Source organism: Mastigoproctus giganteus, chromosome 14 (genome assembly GCF_048544385.1).
Source record: "Mastigoproctus giganteus isolate SK-2022 chromosome 14, ASM4854438v1, whole genome shotgun sequence".
NCBI classification, from domain to species: domain Eukaryota; kingdom Metazoa; phylum Arthropoda; class Arachnida; order Uropygi; family Thelyphonidae; genus Mastigoproctus; species Mastigoproctus giganteus.
Window position 1 is genome coordinate 33,812,473 of NC_143588.1, and position 20,267 is coordinate 33,832,739.

The 20,267-nt window shown below is 38.6% G+C and overlaps 1 protein-coding gene across 4 annotated transcripts in view; it reads left to right on the forward strand.

Moving 5' to 3' along the window:
* LOC150075057 (transducin beta-like protein 3) overlaps positions 1 to 20,267 on the forward strand; it is a 472,089-nt gene that overhangs the window by 200,408 nt on the left and 251,414 nt on the right. For all 4 annotated transcript variants that reach the window (XM_090388931.1, XM_090388932.1, XM_090388933.1 and 1 more), the window contains exons 10-11: positions 12,320 to 12,523; positions 15,172 to 15,278. In XM_090388931.1, the coding sequence (XP_090245057.1) occupies positions 12,320 to 12,523; positions 15,172 to 15,278 (311 nt within the window). The remainder of the gene's footprint in view (positions 1 to 12,319; positions 12,524 to 15,171; positions 15,279 to 20,267) is intronic.

Here is a 20,267-nt window from a genome sequence, read left to right on the forward strand (position 1 = left end):
CAAGGTGTATAAACAAATTTTTGGATTACCAATGGGTTTGAGCCTGAGTGGCTTAATGTCAGAGATCTATCTCTCAACGATTGAGCAGATACATTTGACACCTTTTCGTCCCCGTATCACATACTATGGGAGGTATTTAGACGATGTTCTAGTTATTACTGATAGTAGTACTATCCAAGACATTTTACATTCGTTTAATAATATTCATTCTAGACTCAAATTTACATTGGAAAGGGAAGATACGGATACTAAGTCATTAAACTTTCTAAATTTCACGCTTACCCGGGACTCGAACAAAATACAATTTAGCATCTATCGAAAACCCACAAACACCGGTATGGTTCTACATTATAATAGCTATCACCCGTTCACCTACAAAAGATTGATTATCTTTAATCAATTTCTAAATGCCTATAAATATTCAACGACGGATTCTGCTTTGGACTCAGAAATACAAATATTAACTAGCAGATTCTTGAACAGGGGTTATCCCATTAACACAATAAATCGAATTAGGGTACAAGCTAAGGATACGATAAAAAATACTACACCAATCAACAATAGTAATATCAAAAAATACTTTATTTCTGTCCCATATGTTGAACAGTGGCACAAACAGCTTAACAGATTCTTTAAAGATACCGAATTTAAAATTATAGCTAGGCCTATACGGAAGTTACACACTATACTGAACAATCGCTCGGTTCTTTCCGCGTTCGCAACACAAATTAATGATATAGTATACAACATTTCTTGTGGTGATTGCGACTCGTCTTACCAGGGTTCGACGCGGTTTTCTCTTAATATTCGTGTAAATCAACACGAAGCCTCAGTTCGTGCTTCTCGTTCAGCAGCGTCAGAATTAGCCTTTCATGCCATTAACGAAAAACATACTTTTTTATTTAACGAGGCCAAAATGCTTAACGTTCAACGTAATTATACGCGACTATTAATTGCAGAAACCGTTGAAATTAAATTACACGAGAATTCTGTTAATGTTCGGCGGCCATATTTGATCTCCGATGCGTGGACCTTTACGCGCATGCACGAAGACATATAATCACTATTTAAGTTGCAGGTTTAGCCTGATTCGGTAATTTTCATTCCTATGATCACGACAGTCGGTCGAAAAGCATTGTCAGCTTCAGGAAGGAAAATCGTTTTGAATATTTTCGTTAGATTCTTTTAATTGCGTTAATTTGAATTTTAATTGTTTTGAATTGATTTTGTATTGTGTTAAATTGATTATTTAATTATTTATATTTTACTTTAATGTACCGGTAAGTTGTTGATTTTTTCGTTTTTTCGGTTTTAATTTCTGGAGGGTATCATACGGAAGTGTTCCACGTACTATATTGAGGTTTACTCCTCTTATTAATTTACTAATATTATTATCAACGTAGAACATATTGAGTATTACAGCTCTGATTCATACTATATAATATGACTATGTACATAGACAGTACATAGTGAAATGCAAGCATATGGCATCGAAATGAAAATAAGAAACAATTTAATATTAAATGTAATATTTATTAGAAATTTCAAACATATCTTTCAAACCAGCGCCTTTCCTAGCTAAAAAACTTATCCCGCCAGTGCTATCACCAGTTTCGCTAAAGTGTTGATAAATGAGTTTTGCCTTTTTACAAATGATGAGTGAACTTAATGGAATTTTATTTTGAGTTCGGTCTTCTATCCACAGATTTAAAGCCTTTTCCATTTTTTCTAATTTAACATCACGAGTTACAGAGCAAATTTTTGAAGCAATTAGCGTGTTTTCATGGACACTACGGCGGATTTTTTTCTTCCGATTTTTTGATTGATCGTGCAGTTGACTTATTGATTTTATAATGTTTTGCCACTGAAGAGACACTTTCAGCATTAGAAATTTTGTCTAATAAGTCAATTTTATTCGCTAATGTCATCACCTTTGATCTTTTTACATTTCCCTTGTTATTCGTAGCCATGTTTTTGTACATGTTAGAAAGAACTTGTCCACAATAAAGTCACTTTCTTTCGTTAACACACTCGAAAAAGTCTGTTTTACACTGCAAAACGGGGCCGGCCGGGCTAGCCGAGTGGGTAAAGTACCTGCCCGGCAACCCAAAGGTCGCGGGTTCGATTCCCGCCTCGGGCTTGGATCAAAGTACTGCAAAAACCTTGGGATGTGCAATATGGCCCCAGAAGCCGATGCGCCAACAACTACCAATCAAACACTGCAAAATGGTATATTTATCAATTTTGTAAGCCTATCAATTTATAAATTGATTAATTTATTCAATTTATAAGCATATAAATTAAAAGCAAACGACGAAATCTTCCATGACAAGCGCATAACACATACTGAACAGGATTAGCGAGAAATATCCACGCTCACGATTTTGTCACCCCTCTCCACCCACCCACTGGACGCTGTTTTGACCGGGAAAGATAATTTTAGCCACGCCCAGGTTTTTTTTATGGCGGAAAATGTTCACGGCGCTTTAAAATTCATATTTTTTAAGGTTTCATTTTGTATTAAATCAGCGGCCGCGAATACGCGAAACCTCGAATAACAGGAGTTTACTGCACTTGGATTTTAGCAAAGCTTTTGACACTGTTGCGCATGGAAGAATACTGCAAATTGGAGCAGAATGGTATTAAGGGTAAGTTGCTACAATGGATAAAAGGGTGGTTGAGTGGGAGAAGACAGAGGGTGGGTAATCAATGGATGCTGCTCTCTTTGTGGACTAATATTATTAGTGGATTTTCACAGAGTTCGTTATTGGGCCCACTGTTTTGTATATTTATCAGTGATATTGATGAAGGTATATCAGGCTTAGTGTCAAAATTAGGAGGTGATACAAAGGTTGGCAGGGTTGTTAATGACGGTAATGGCAGTGTGCTACTGCAACAGGATCTAGGGCAGATGGACTGAGAAGTGGCAATTGTAGTTTAACATTGACAAATGCAAAGTACTGCCTATGGGTAGAAGTAACCCCGGAGGAACGTACCAACTGCATGGTACTACACTTAGGGTGGTAGAAAATGAAAAAGACCTGGGGGTAATTGTGCAGGCAGATATGAAGTTTTCTGAGCAATGCAGACAGGCTGCCAGGGCAGGTCTTGGGGTTTTGTGAATGATATACAGGAATTTTGTTAGCAGGGAAGAGGAGGTGATTATCCCTTTGTATAAGGCAATGGTCAGGCCACACCTTGAGTACTGCATACAGGTCTGGAGGCCTCATGTTAGAAAGGATGTAGATTTGCTTGAGCATGTATATAGAAGGGCAACAAAATTGGTGAGGGGAATGAATTGATCCTCTTACTGAGAGAGAGAGAGTAAGTAAATTATAGTGTCAGGAGACTAGGCACCTGCAAGGCGATCTGATTGAGGCGTATAAGGCCTTGAATGGGTTGAGCGTGCTGAATTTTGATGGGATTCCACTTGCTCAGGTCACGAACCTAAGGGGGCATAAATTCAAATTGAGGAAAGACAGTTGTAGAATAGATGTGCAGAAATTTGGCTTTAGCCAGCGGGTGGTTAATTGCTGGAAAAAACTTCCATCTGTCGTTGTGAAAGTTGATAGCTTAAATAAATTCAAGGAGGAACTGGACAAACATTTAGAGGGAATGGTTGCGAAATTTTTTTTTTTTTTTTTTTGGCTGATGGTACATAAGCTTGCTTTCTTACATCACATGCCACTTTTACTATCTGGGGAGTTGGCAACCAATTGTTTGATGCCTCCACCATTGATTTACTAATTTCCTTATCCACAAAACACGAATAAACTAACTGGTTCACTATTGACTCCAAATGTTTACGTACAGTAATATAAAAGAGCTTTGTGAATTTACCCATTCCTGTTAGACTCTGGTGGAGATATATCAGTGATGTTTTTGCTGGTATACCTAAGGAATCAGGGGAACTGCTGCTCCACTATATTAATTTTTTGTCGGCACTTATTACATTCTCCATGGAAATAGAGATGAATGGTGCCCTACGGTTTTTAGATGTTTTGGTTTGCCGTAGTGGTTCTAATTTTGCAGTATAAGTTTATAGAAAATTTATGAGCAGGGAGTCAATATACAAACTAAATCTGTACATGCCCCAGGGCATTTATACAGTATAGCGAGAACATTATTTAATTGATCACCATCACACTATAGTGACCCTGTAGAAAGGGAGGCTGAGTTTAGCAGAATCATGACTGACTTATCTTGGTTACCCAACATGTTCTGGCACAGACTTCAGAGAGTTGACAGTGAGTCTATTTGTCATGTTAATCAGGGTACCATTGCCCTGATTAACATGTCTAGTTGCCACTACCAACATTCCCCATTATCCGAGCGTGTCTGCAAGTGTTACCAGGGTACTGCGCTGATACTGTATTGGTTGTGTGCAGCTTTCTGGTAGGAAATTGCAAACAGTTTTATCCATGGTTAAACTGGCTATTCCACTCTTGCTTACTGCAAATGTATATTGGATTACTTCCCTTAATTGTGTGGTGTGTTGTGTCAGTGAAAGTGAATGCTGATTGGGCAATCCTATTAATGAACATGATTGGGCTATTCGCCGTGCTGATTTTGACAGCTCGACCGTCTATAAGCATTGCTCGTGTGAGCAGTATTTCAACTATAATCCCTATTCCAGTGTTGAATTAATAGATCAGGCTAATAATTCTCGCCATGGTCTGCAGCTGGCTGTCAGTATGCATGTGCAATGCTAACTTTCTGTATTATAGTTTACCTACTGTTATAATCTTCAGTATTGAGTTCACTTTGTATAAACAGCTGTTACAGAGTTGTAAATTTCTTTTTTCACAATTGTTTATATCATCCTTTAGATTACAAATGTTAGATTCGGGTCTGATGGCATATGTTAAAGAACAACTGGTACCTGTTGTTCAGATCCACAGTATACTGGCATTATAGCTGTAGAAACATTGGGGTGAAATGCTCTGCTTCTTCTTCATGTTATGTTTATGGAACAAAGGTAGCAGTCATTATTATGATCCTGAGTTTCCCTCCTCACTATAAAAATGGTAATATTGTAACTTCTTTTATTCTATTTCCATGATCACAAGCCATCCACGTATATACAGCACACTTTATGGAGTGGCCGATCTTTGTCACCTAATTTAATTCCAAAATATGCGGCATATACATTTTTCAGCAATCTTAAAAAATGTCCAGATTTTGCATAATTCTAGTTTTTACATCTAGTGTTTTGAATTTTCTACGTTATAATTTGTCTTAATTTTTGAAGCTAAAGTTATGATATATTTCATTTTGTATCTTTTTTTCAGATATGAATGTTTATTGCATGTATTTTGGTATTATAACTACAAGTTTTTGTGAATGATACACAATTTCTTACTATTATTTTTGTTTTTATTATTATTATTATTTCTCCCTGATTGGGAGTTCCACCTCGTGACGGGTATTGCTACCAAGTATACAGGGTGGTTGTTGTTATGTCGGGTGTTACTGTTGGTAGAGGAACCCTCTGACTATCCTACAGGTGTTCAAGATTGCTACTTTCTGGAGATCCTTGTAGGTATTCGCTGGGAGACCTATTGCTGCTAGGCTGTTATGTAGGGTCTTTGGCACCATACCCGTGGTTGATACAATGATCGGGATGGTCGTTACTTGTTGTATATGCCACATCTCTCTGATTTCCTGTCTTAAGTTTGCATACTTCCTGATTTTTTTTCCCCATGGGGTTTTCTGCAGGTTGCCAGTGTTGGGTACTGCTATGTCAATCAGATAGGTAGTCTTTTCTTTCTTGTCCACAAGGGTTATGTCCTGTCTGTTGTGGGGGATTGTCCTATCCGTTATTATGGCACAGACCCAGTATAGCTTGTGGATTGGGGTCTCTAGTACTGACTGAGGTTCGTACTTGTAGTATGGTACACTTTCTTCGACCAACTGGTATTTCCTTGCTAGCTTCTGATGTATTATCCTGGCTACCTGGTTCTCTCTATGAGTGTATTCAGTCTGGGTGGTCACCTTGCATCCCGCAGTGATGTGTTGGATCGTTTCGGAGGTCAGATGGCATCGTCGACATGTCATCGAACACTCCAGGCCCCGTGGCAATGTGTTTTCTATATTTCCTGGTGTTGATTACCTGGTCTTTAATGGTGAGTATGAATCCTTCAGTCTTGGGGAAGAGTATCCTGCTCGTGAGCCATGCATTGGAAGCAATTTTATCTATGTGATCTTGACGGAGATCATTGTAGTGTCTGCCATGGAATGTCTTCTCTGTCCATCTTTTTATCTTCGTTTGTATTTCCTGGTTGGGGGGGGATTCCTCACCTTAGATTCAGTGGGGTATACTGCTTCTCTATCTTCCTTATGGCCTGGTGGAGTGCTGCTGTGTGTGTTTCTGGAAGTAATCCTTCAGGTTAACTATCGCTGTTTTCTATTGCTCTATCAGGCCTCCTCCTCCTTCCCGGGCAATTGTCAGTCTCTCCATGGCAGATTTCGGGTGGTGTTGGTGGCTCTTGGTCATCATTGTCCTTTTCCTCCTCATGATATCCTCCAGCTCGGTGTTTATGGCTTTAACTGTGTTCTCTGCCTGACCGAAAAATACCATCTCTGATGGTATTTTTCGGTCAGGCAGGTCTTAATTTCCTTGTGCTGTTACTGCTGAGTCTGCATCATCCCCAAGTATTTGTAGGCCTCTCCCTCTGCCATGGCTTCGATCTATTTACCACTCTGCAGCTGGTAGTTTTGGTTAACTAATTTTCCCTGATGCAATCCATAGGTCTTGCACTTGTCTAGACCAAATTCCATCCTAATATCATTGCTGAATTCTTGGGTGATATGGAGCAGTTGCTGAAGGTGTTTCTCAGTTCCCATGTAGATCTTGATGTCATCCCTGTACATCAGGTGGGTGAGGGTGTGCAGGTTTTTCCTTCCTTCTTTGAGGTTATATCCATACTTGCTGCCGTTGAGCATGATAGATAGCGGGTTAAGTGCTAGACAGAACCACAATGGGCTCAGGGCATCTCCCTGAAAGATTCCTCTCCTGATGGGGATTGGCCTGGTTGTGACATTTCCCACCTTAATTGTGGTACTCCATTTCACCATCATTTTGCCTAGTAAGTTTGTCACTATCAGATTGACTTTGTAGATCTTCAGTGCCTCTATTAGCCAGCTATGAGGCAAGGAGTCAAAGGCCTTGCGGTAATCGATGTTGCGGCGCTTCTTGTAGGCTTGCTCCATAACCGCGGCATCTATGGTTAATTGCTCCTTGCATCCTTTGCTCAGCTGCTTACATCCTTTCTGCTGTTCGGCCATTATGTTCTGGCTCTCCAAGTGGGCTGATATTTTCCTGGTTATGCAGCTGGTCAGGGTCTTGTACATTGTTGGGAGGCAGGTGATTGGCCTATATTTCGCTGGGTTTCTTGTATTATTATTATTATTATGTTTGGTTATTTAATAAATTAACAATTATAGTTGTTTTCAGTTTTTTGTGTAATAAGTTACGAGAGGACAATAATAACAATAAAAACAATTCATCAATATATATATATAGGGTACAGAAATGTTCTTTACAAAACTAAAACATTATTACCTGAATAGAGTACACGATACAAATCCGAAACCATGTCCTGGTGATAGAGGATATTTTCAAGTTTTAATTAGAGGTTGTGAATGTGGTTGATTGCTTCACAAATGCACTGTTTAATTTTCATATTGGTTTCTTGGCATAGATGGAGCATATATTTGATCTTTTTTCAAACCCCTTGAAAGTAAAATCGAAAGTAATCTGTTTAGGGATCATGAAATTGGCCCTCTTCTTCCAATCTACTTCCCAGGAGATGCTGTGTTCAGGTATATTCTTTCAGGTAATGTGGTGGGGGTTCCATCTTGTTGAAAATCAAGTTGCTTTAATTGTCAACTATAGTTGTTCATAACGATATTGTGTAACATGTCCAGATACATGAAGCCTGGAAGCCAGCTTCTTCAAAGGAGAAAGGTCAATGGAATTTTGCGACAGCTTTTCAGTTCTCAAAAGACCATGATTAGTTTTGTGGTTATGCTGCAGTCAGCTGTGGAAAGGTTACAAGTTTATGTCAAGTTCATATCATGTGTCCTATTCAATAGTGTTATTCTTTTATAAAGGAGGTTTGTGGATACCCTGTATATATTTATTCAAATAGAATACAATCTTTATTTCCAATAAAATGGAAGACAATATAAAAGTAATAATAATAAAACCCTGGAATAACAGATTATGCATATCATCAATGCCACCTGGCACCAGAAACAATCCAGCACATCATTGCAAGGTGCAGGGTTATCAGCCAGATGGAGTACACTGACAGAAGTGACTAGGTGGCCAGGATAATACATCAGGAGAATACATCAACTAGATATCCCTACTCACAAATTATACTTGGACTGTGCCATAATAATGGACTAGACGATCCCCACAACAGACCACACATTAGCATTAGTAGAGGCACATGATGCAAGAAAGCAAGCTTATACAGCTTGAGCAAAAATAAAAAAAAAAACATTCCCATTTCACTGCCACCCATTCATTCCAAATGGTTGTCTAGTTCTGCCTTGAATTTATTTAAGCTATAAACTTCCACAACAACAGATGGAAGTTTGTTTCAGCAATCAACTACATGCTGGCTAAAGGCAAAATTTTGCACATCTTTTTTACAACAACTGTCTTTTCTCAGTTTGAATATATGTCCCCTCAGGTTTGCAATCTGAGTAAGAGGAAGAATCCCATCAGCACTGAGCCTGCTCAATCCGTTCAAGGCCTTATACACCTCAATCAGATTGCCTCGCAGGTGCCTAGTTTCAGAAGCTGCAATTTTCAGAACTTTAGCCTTTCTTCATAAGAGCACCCCTTTGTTCCCTTCACCAGTTTTGTTGCCCTTCTCTGTACTCGTTCTAGCAACTCTACATCCTTACTAAAATGAGACTTCCAGAACTGTTGCAGTACTCAAGGTGTGGCCTAACCATTGCCCTATACAAGGGGATAATCACCTCCTTATCCCTACTTCCAAAATTCTTGTATATCATTGACAAGACCCCATGACCTAGCAACTTGTCGGCACTGCTCAGAAAACTTCATATCTGACTGCATAATTACCCCCAGGTTTCTTTCATTCTCCATTACCCTGAAATGTATCAACCATCCAGTTGATACATTTCTCTGGGGTTACAGCTACCCATATGCAGTACTTTGCATTTGTTAATGTTAAACTTCAGTTGCCACTTCTCAGTCCATCTACCCAACTTTTCCATATGCTGTTCCAGCAGCATACTATCATTACTTTTATTAACAACCCTGTGAACCTTTCTATCAGCTGCAAACTTTGACATTAAGCTTGATATACCTTAATCACCGATAAATATAAAAAAACAACAATGGATCCAACACCGAACCCTGAGGGACACCACTAATAACATTAGTCAATGTAAAGCAGTACACATTGATCACCACTCTGTCTTCTACCATTCAACCTTCCTTTTATCCATTGTAGCAACTTGCCCTTAATGCCATACTGTCCAATTTGTACAGTAGTCCTCCATGTGCAACACTATCAAAAGCTTTCCTAAAATTCAAGTATATGATATCAAAATCATTTTTTGCATCCAGTTCCTTTGTGACCACATCATAGTATCCAATCAAATTGGTGAGACAAGACCTTCCCCTTTAGAAACTCATGCTGTGTCTGAATTATTACTGTTGTCTTGTCCAGATGATCCTGCAATGTTTCTTTAATCAGTGATTCCATTATTTTCTCTAGAACAGAAGTCAAATTAACAGGTCTGTAATTACTTGTGTCACCCTTTGATTTCCCCCCCCCCCTTGTGAATTGGATACATTTGAAAATCTCTGGTCTGTGGGGACTTTCCCCGAGTCCAGGGATGCTCTCATAAATATGGCTAAGGATTTATTTGACTGGATTGATCCTATCTACCCCAGGTGCCTTTCTTACGTTTAAATTCCAACAATTTCTTCTCCACTTTGCTCTCAGTTATTACAAGATGATTTAACTCCCTGTTAGAGTTTGATAAACATCTAGCCCTCTCCTCCTTGAAAACTCCACGTGTGAATGTAGATGCAAAATACTCATTTCGTTTGGCAGCTATCTGAGAATGATCATCTACAGTCAAACCCCTGATATCAAGGGGACCAATCTGATTCATCCCCTTCCTTTTAGAGTTTATATAAGTGAAGTCTGCATCTTTTGCCAAAGATTTTTCATAATCTGCCTTCACTTCCCTAAATTCCATTTTGACTTGATTACAGACTAGCTTGTATCTACCATAGGCTTTGTGTCGCCTGACAATTTATGTGCATCCCATGCATTTTTCTTCTCTGCCACGAGTGTCATTAGTTCATCTGACATCCATTGGGCCTGAACGTAGAGCAGAATTTCTTAGTTGGAACAAAAATCTTAGTATCTTCCAAAATTACTTACTTGAATGTTTCCCATTTAGAATTTGCTCTTTGGAACATCATCAGTTGGTCCCTCTGTACAGACCTAAAAATCTCTGAGACCACATGGTTGCCTTTATGAAAACAAAAACCCTTTCTTTTACCACTGCTGGTAGTTACATCTTTAAGTAAATTCCACATCAGTACACTGTGATCACTGTCACCTAGTTGTTCCTTTATCTGTAAATTCTTAATGATAGGAAATGAATAATCACTGCTGATAATCAGATCAAGAGTGTTACTCCCTCTTGTTGCCTCTCTAACATGCTGCTGTAGAAAACAATCATCCAATAAATCCACAAAAGCCTTGCTAGTGTACAAATGACCAACCCATAATTTTCTACATCAGGGAAGTTATAATCCCCCATTATAATTAAGACACTCTGATTTACTGCCCTGCTCTATTTCTCTGTATAATTGTTCATTGAACTGATCACAGTCATTAGGCCTATAACAAACTTCTAGTCTCATTTTTGCTTTCCCAGTTCTTATGTCACACCAAACCGGCTCAACATTGCAATCTCCATCCTTGTCAACTGGATGCACTTCCTTAGATTTTGTTTTTCTTAACTAACAGCATAGCTCCTCCCCAAATTCTAATTCTGCACCCTAATATCTGAGCAGCACCATGTCTCTGACATCCGAACAATATCCGCCTTGGATGTCTTAACTAGCACTTCAAGTTCATCAAATTAATTTGCTATACTCCTAGCATTTGTTTACATGCAAGTATACATGCACCTGTTCTTACTCTTAGTTACTCTTAACACAGCCCATGTATTTACTTGTTTTATGACCCCCCCCTAAGCAGTTTCTGAAATCCCCTACAACTGGCTTTCTGGGCTGCTGCTTATTCCGATAGAAGCAGTGAAAGAATCATTTCCACCTCCACCTTTGGCTACTGTTAATCTATTAGTCTGTGAATCCCCCCCCCCCCAAGCTAGCAGTTTTCCGACCCACCTAACATTGCTTTGATAGCATCAGCAAATATTCCTGCACCCCTTCTATTTAAGTATATTCCATCCTTGTAGAAGCAATTTCTCCTGTTAATAAGAACCGACCACAATGAGAAAAACTTTAGCCCACGAGTCCTGCAAAATCTCTTAAGGGCCGAATTGATTGACAAGGCTCTCATCATATACTCCCTCCTATCGTGTCTGGGCAGGATTGCAGACGCTTTAAAATTTAACTCTAACTCTCGATCTTTTTTCAGCATTGACCTGTACTCGCTTAGTAAATCTGCAGGTCTCCTACATTTAATGTCATTAGTACCAACATGTACAACAATATCACCTTTTATGCTCTTAAAAGATGATATCTGCTCTACAACTTCATCAACTTTTGTCCTGGCAGACATACCCTGGTCCTATTTCACCTATCATAACTCTAATTGACAAAAAAGAAGTGGCTACTTACCTGTCTGACATACCGGTGCCCAACACAAGCAACCTCCAGAAAATTTACAAGGAAATGATAGGAAGCACACAGACCTAAGACAGGATGTCAAAGAAATGTGGTGTGGATCAAGCAATGACCATATCAATCAGTGTCAACCACCTGAAAACAGCCTCCATAAGTGCCTGGCATCAATATGGCTTCCAGAGAAAAGTTACATGGAACTCCTGAAAACCATGATCCTGAACTCCTGTAGGATAGATAGAGAGTTCCTCGAGCAAAATAATAACCACATATAACAATCCCCCCAACACACACACACAGACCCCCCTGGTGTGTAAAAACCAATTAGGAGAAGAAAGAAATAATAATACTGTATTTCAGTTTTTGAAAAATGTGCATGCTTTTATTTAAGTTTGTTTTATTCATGATTGGTCTAATTTTATTTGTGATATGTCTTTACAGTTTGTGGGATTTAATGATGACATTATAGATGTAAAACTATTATGCAGAGAAGAAAGCCATTTAGCCGTAGCAACAAACAGCCCTTACATTAAAATTTTCGAATTAGATAGTTTCAGTTGTCAACTACTGAAAGGGCATTTGGATATTGTTGTCACTCTTGATGTACCTCCTGCAGATCCCTGTCTTCTTTTCAGTGGTTCAAAGGTGAGACCTAGTTATTTTAGACTACATATATATTTTTAAAATATTTGAGTTTAATTTAGTAAAACCATTTTGATTTGAAGTTTGAAGAAGCTTTGAGATGTACGAGAGCTGTCTAATAAGGAATGGTTATTTATTTATTTTTTTCCACAAAATACCTTTATTAATCATTCATATTTTGATGAGCCTTTTCAAAGTTCTAATTTGATGAAATGCACTTAATCCAATGTGTCTGCCATTAACATTATTGCTGGCTGAGTACTTGACGGCAGTATGAGCAATGTGAGATCTTGCATTGTTGTGATTTAGCATCCACCCACACAGGTGAGTGGATGCTGGATTCTGAAAGCCATAATAATGTAATTTGGTGATTCCCCCCCCCCCCTGTACCATTGCAGAGTTAAGTACCCCCACAAAATAGCCTTGGCATTAGTATTGGCAAATGATGAAAGAAAGCAAGCTAATATAGCATCAGAACAAAAAAATAAATAAATAAAAATAAATAAATAGTAAAATCATGACGCCTCCTATTTCACCTTTCATTCCCACCAATAGCAATTTATTTAAGCTATCCACTTCCACAACAATGGATGGAAGTTTGTTCCAGCAATCAACCATCCACTGGCTAAAAGTAAACTTCCACACGAGGAAGAATCCCATCAGTATTGAGCATGCTCAATCCACCTTAATCAGATCACCTCGCAGACCCTAATCTCCAAATGCTGCAATTTGCCTTTCTTGCCTTTGTTCCCCCTCACCAGTCTCATTGCCCTTCTCTTTACTCATTCCAGCAGTTCTACATCTTTCCTAAAATGAGGCCTACGGATGTGTATGCAGTATTCAAGATGTGGCCTGATGCCTTATACAATGGGATAATCATGTCCTTATCCTTGCTAGCAAAATTCCTGTATATCATTGACAAAACTGCATGATCTGTTCTGGCAGCTAGTCTGCATTGCTCAGAGAACTTCATGAGAGTTCATTTAGAGAACTCAGTTGGTGCCTTCCTCTGGGGTTACTGCTACCCATATGCAGTACTTTGCATTTTGCAATGTTAAACTTCAGTTGTCACTTCTTAGCCCATCTGCCTTAATTTTTTAGATCCGGTTGCATTGGCATACCGTCATTCCCATCATTGACCACCCCACCATCCTTTGTATCATCGGCAGACTTAGACATTAAGCCTGATATGCTTTCATCAATATCATTGATAAATATAGAAAATAACAATGGTCCAACACTGAACCCTCTGTGACTCCACTAATAATGTTAGTCCACAAAGACCAATGTCCATTGATTACTACTCTCTTGTTTTCTTCCACTCATCCATCCCTTTATCCATAACAGCAACTTGCTCTTAGTGCCACACTGCTCCAGTTTATATAGCAGTCTTTTTTGTACAACCGTATCAAAAGCTTTCCTGAAATCAAAGTGTATATGATATCAAAATAATTTTTTGCATTCAGTTCTTTTGTGATCACATGGTAATATTGAATCAAAATGGTTATACTAGATTTCACCTTAATAGACCATGCTGTGTCTGAAGTATAATCATAGCCTTGTTGTGATGTTTCTGCATTACTTTTTTTACCCAAGACCCCATTATTTTCCTTGAACAGAAGTTAAATTAGTGTGTCTGGAATTACTCATGTCACCCTTTGATCCCCCCCCCCCCTCTGTGAAATGGGGATACATTTGCACATTTCCAGTCCACAGGGAACTCCCCTGAATACAACAGCGCTCTCATTATTATGGCTCATGGTTTGCTTATTACTTCTGCTGTCTCCCTTAATATAATTGGATAGATTCCATCCAATTCCATCCACCCCATGTGCCTTTCTTATGTTTAACTTCAATTTCTTTTACACTTTCCTCTCAGTATTACAAAGTTATTTAACTCTTTGTTAGAGTTTGAGAAACTTCTTGTATCCCCTTCTCTAAAGAATAAAACTCAAAATAAAATTCCGTTAAATTCACTCATCATTTGTGAAAAGGCAAAACTCCTTTATCAACACTTTAGCGAAACTGGTGATAGCACTGGCGGGATAGGTTTTTTTAGCTAGCAAAGGCGCTGGTTTGAAAGATTTGTTTGAAATTTCTAATAAATATTACATTTAATATTAAATTGTTTCTTATTTTCATTTCAATGCCATATGCTTGCATTTCACTATGTACATATTATGAAGGTACATATAATACACACATAGACAAAATTTTAGACTAGTTTTTCTTATATGTTTCATACTTTGGAGCGGAACCCCTTAATTACTATGGGAGCCATAACTCAGTATTCGCGTTTTCGGTATTCGGTAAACCCCCGCGAATATCGGGGGTTTACTGTATATGAAAAGGCACCATATGGCCTGGCAGCCTTTTTGCCATTAAACTTCCATTCAACCACTACTACCACCTCATTTAAAGTGCATGTACATTGATTTTTATGCTGTCCCCTATTGGACTGCTATATTCTGTGACCTATTGTAGCTATAATATTTATCTCATTTTCTGATAAAATTATGTTTATATTATTAAAAGAAGAATATATTTTAGGAAAATATATTCTTATAAAATATAATAAACATTTTATAAGAATAAATATTTTACAATAGATATATTGTTTACGAAAACTTATGTGATAATTATAATTTCAGGATAATACCGTTCGTGCGTGGCATATGTGTCTTAAAAAAAAAGCAGCAGAACCACTTTTTATTGCCTATGGTCATACACATACAGTAAATGCAATAGCATGTTCAAGGTGAGCTTATGTTTTGATATTCAGTAATCAATATGGGGGGGCAGGGAGATCTTTATCACTTGAATACTAAAATACATACATATAAAGTATAGCAAAGTTCAAAGTGATGGCTGCTGCAGAGAGAGAGAGAGAGAGAGAGAGAGAGATGCCATGTGGTGTCACTCCCAATAACTACCACCACTGCTTGCAAAAGCCAATGCTTAACAGGTCTGCGTCCATAGCTCGATGAAGATAAGAAATAGAAACATTGAACATACTGCATTAAATGTGGCTCAAGATAAAGTCATTCATTTTCAGGTCTTAAGTAGAGGTGGTCAGTTCGAAAGGTCAGAAACAGTCTGCTGAGTAAGACGGTGCAATTGGTGCTTTCCCTTGTATGGCTACCACAAGGGAAGGGTAAGGCTGGCAAGCCCAATCAGCTGGTAGTGCTTTGTGCACAAACTGTGCTAGTAACCACCCATGAAGGAAGAAAAAGCCAACATATGAAGTGGAGCATCGAAAGGTATACATTCATCATGTGAGCATAGCAAATTACGAAATAACGAAGCAAGAGACTGACATGACAATGTACAGGATGAAACTAGACACCAAGTATTTGGAATGATTCCTGAGTATTCAATCCAAACAACGAATAGCAGACCAGAGATGGACCATTGTCGCAAAGAATCTGATAGCTCCTGCAATCTTGGAAAAATTCAAGCAGGATGTGAGCAACCAACTATAAAGCAGAAAGAATACAAACACAACAGGAACCAGAACTGGAGGAGGAATAGCAAGTACAAGAACTACGTTCCAAAGCATCTGACATGGAAAGAGATAATACTGAAATATTCAGAAGAGAAGAAGAGTGGAAGAAGGCCCTAGCAAAATTTGAGAGTACTGGATTACCTCAAAAACAGTGAAGTAACACTAGATATCATCCAAACAGGCATTTATCATCCAAACTGGACTGCTATAGCAGCCACCAGGATGAATGGAAGAGAAATCAAATACCAACAGAAAACAAAATGTGAAGACAAGTACCCACCAGCTTGGGAAAGAAGGCTACAGCACAAGATAGAACTGCTAAGAGAGAAAATAGGCCAACTGACCAAATACCAATAGGGTTGCAGAAGTAAGAAGTCAGTGTGAATATTTTTATGGAAAGGGTTCCTAATGCTGATTATTTTCATCATTAAGTTTTAGCAAAAACTTTTTTTTTACAGTACTCACCTCTGAATTCGTATGGTCTGAAGATATGGAATTTAAAAGTGAAAGTTAAATTAAAAATGTTCCAAGGAAAAAGGAGTGCACTGCTCTTTACTTAAGTTGTCATACATAATTTAAACACTAATGATGATGATATCTAATATGAACTGAGTAACAAAGAGTCTTGACGAGAGACTTTCGTAAAATGTTGTCAGTTGGTTTTTCAAGAAAAGAAAGTTGGGTGTGTTTTTATAGATGGAACCTGACTCCCAGGATGCATAGCTAAAGCATGTATTGGAAACTTTCTATCTGTTAGACCTCGTACTGGCGAAATGTTGGTTGGTAATTTCGTATTGAGAACCTCATTTTGCAAGTTCTGATGGAACCATTCAGTAGATAAGGCTTCGCATAATAGAAGTTTATGATTTGAAATAAATTTTTTTAAGATTATTGCTGAATCTGATAAAAGCTCCCTTGGAGAAGAGAGAATCACGAAGTTGTGATCTGAGGTGCCTAAAGGTCCACTCATTTCGACCATGTACTTAGAAGGGTTGTTTGCGAGAAAAAGATTTAGCGTGTTGGCTGTATGTTTAGGATTTTCCGGTATTCTTGTAGGTAAATGAACAATCTGTGCGAGATCATTCGTAATTGCCGAAGCCTCAGCTTCACGACCAGCTGGGTCGGTGTGACTAGAAAACGGAAGCCAGCTTGAAGAAATTGTGAACATTAAAATCACCAAGGAAAATTATCTCACTGTTAGGAAAGTTGGACTGGAGAAAGTCAAGTTGCAAAGAGAGGAAGTGAAAGAGTTCCAAGTGATTAGTGGAGTTGGGAGAATGGTAGAGACAGCAGATGAATTTGACACAATGAGGTGGAGAGATTTTAAGCCAGAGTAGGTCGAAAAGAGGAGATTACAAATTACCAAGTCTCTGACAGGATATATCGGAATGGTCATATGCACAAGTACCACTTTAAGACAAAAGGAATCATACAGCAAATAATTTGGGTAACTGAGATGAGCAGTGGTTCAATCAACCGATAACTGAGATTCTGTGAGAAAAAGTACATGGGGTTTGGCAGACTGCAAGTGGAAATGGCAAGTGGAAAATTGAGACCGCATTTTTTTTTTTGGTAGTTGTTCGCGCATAGGCTTCTGTGGCCATAATGCACCTCCCAAGGTTTTTGCAGTACATTGATCCAAGCCCAAAGCGGGAATCGAACCTGCGACCTTTGGGTTGCCAGGCAGGCACTTTACCCACCCGGCTAGCCCGGTCGGCTGAGACCGCATATATTTGTGCAATGAACTAGGAAGTGTTTAGGAGGTTTAGATCTTTTCGCAGCTAAGTTCGCTCTATTAGTTTGACAATTCATGGTGTATTCAATAGTAAGAAAAAGTGTGGGCCATGCTGTATGAAGCAATGAAATTTTTGGATATGGCGTACACATGGTAAGAATATACCCAGATCCTTGACATAACATGGCCTTGACAATCCTTCCTGCCTACACACTACTCAGCCTCCCTCCAGTCACTATATGGCAGAGTAGAGGTAGCAAGATTATACACTAGCTGATCCAGAAGCCTCTTAAAGAGTTACCAATAGGTTCAGTCCAGTGTACTAACTAGCGGCCGGCCTGCGAATACCGTTTTAGAGCTGTTCCCTTGAAATGTAAGGAAGATTGGATCTCGCTTTGAAGTTCATCATAACCTCAAAAGCTATCAGTCATACTGCACGGAAGAGATGAGGGATGGACCAGAACTTTGCTCTGCAGACTAAACATGGGTTCCACCACTTCAAGCCTCCAAAAAGCAAAGTGGTGGTAATGTACTTGTTGATGAGTCATTGCATGGTAACATGGAGGGGTGGCATTTCTCTGTGTGGTGTGGGTGCCCCACCTCAATCCCCTGCCTATGCTGGTTCTCACTTGGATGGTCACCCACAGTGTGCTTGTGCATGGGGGTTATACCTAGGATTACTAACAGTCCCACCATTGTGAAGGTGCAAGCATAGGATTTGGCAGTCACAGACCATCTGGACTTTGCTGAATTTAGGTCCACTTAAATGTCACCTGAATAATAACAGCAAGAGTGTATGGCATGCCTTGGATTGTAGAAGGTGTTTTAATGCGTTTTGGTCTAATTGTAACCATTCTTCCAGTAGAATATTGCAAGCTATGGAAAAGTTGAAGGGGACGACTTCATTGTTGCATAGCTCTCTCAGCATATTCCACCCATTTTTAGTAGGATTGAGATCAGGTGGAAATCGGCGTCATGTTCTCTGAATCATTCTTGCATGATTCTGGTATGATGTGCAATTGCATTGTCATCCATAAAGTGGCTATTGCCTTCAGGATGTAATTGTAATATTGCAGGGCACAGCAGATTTGATACAAAATTCAGGTACTCCCTGGATCACATTTAACCTCGGTATCAATAGACACAGCCTCCTGTCAACAAAACATTTCCCATACTATGCTATCATCATAATTTATCTAAGATAAATTATGGTGATTTCCCTGTTAATTTTACAGTGTATTACCAATCCGTAACTTATTACGCCTTATAGTGTATTACCAATTTTTATAGTGCATTACCAATCCGTAACTTATTACTTCTCATATTGTGCAATTATACTTCACAACTGGGTTGGCATGATTGCAACACTGGGTTACCTACCTGCCCACTGATGATAGGCCAACTAGCCTTGAAACAGTGCCGTCTGAGAATAAGTAACAATGGTCTTCTCCATTGGTGAAGCGTTACTTATTTGAAATAGCAGTGCATGGTAACTCGTTGTGAAGGAATAGTCACAATACGAGACACAATTAAAGTATCTCATATTGTGATATGAGATACTTTAATTGTATAAATTTCGTAGTTTTATTACAGGTAAATTATGGTGATTTCACTGCTATTTTTATAGCAGTTTTTTTAGTGGAACGGTGTGAAAAGCTTTACTGAAATCTAAATATATGATGTCAAAATTATATTTTTGCACTTTAGATCAGGATTTTTATCATGGCGATTATGATAGCACTTTAGATCAGGAGCACTAGCATGCGATTACGAAGGCATAGTCTTTTAAAATATCGATCTTGGGAAGGCGTAGTCACTCTCTTATGAATCTTCTCTTCACATCACCAGTTTCATGCTTTAATTTCAACACCCGGGTTACTGTTGACTGGTGTGAACAGAGAGTACTGATAAAACAGACAAATTAATCAGCACAGGGATTTTATCTTTCCAGATATTAAATGAGCGGCAGCCTATTTTATCAGCAATAGCATGTGTAGAAAGCCCTTCCTCGGACAGAGGAACAGGTACACTTTTTTTTTTTTTTTCTTGGTATCAACTAAGCATATGGAGCCATGCTTACACCTCCGAAAAACAGGATACTAGTTAGCGTGTATACCCTTCCAATGCCGTATTTATAGAAATGACTGATGCAATACCTTGCAATTATTGTCTGCAATAGAAGCGTTATGTGACCTTTGCTTTGCGACAAACAAAATGAGAGTAATCACAGAATATCTTATACGTTTCACTACAAATGTTACTTTTTTTTAAGGTGATGTAGTTTTTTTGTCCGGCACTATATTTCAAGAAACCGATAATTCATTATCTTGATAATAAATGAAAGCTATTTCTCTTCTTATGATGTAATCTTCATCCTGAACCTGAATTAAGGCTCGGACAAAATGCTATTCCAGTAGCAGCGAACACAAAATTCTTGGGACTCATATTCGATAAAAAACTCACGTTTTTGGATCATATTCGTCAACTCCGCACAAAGTGCACAAGAG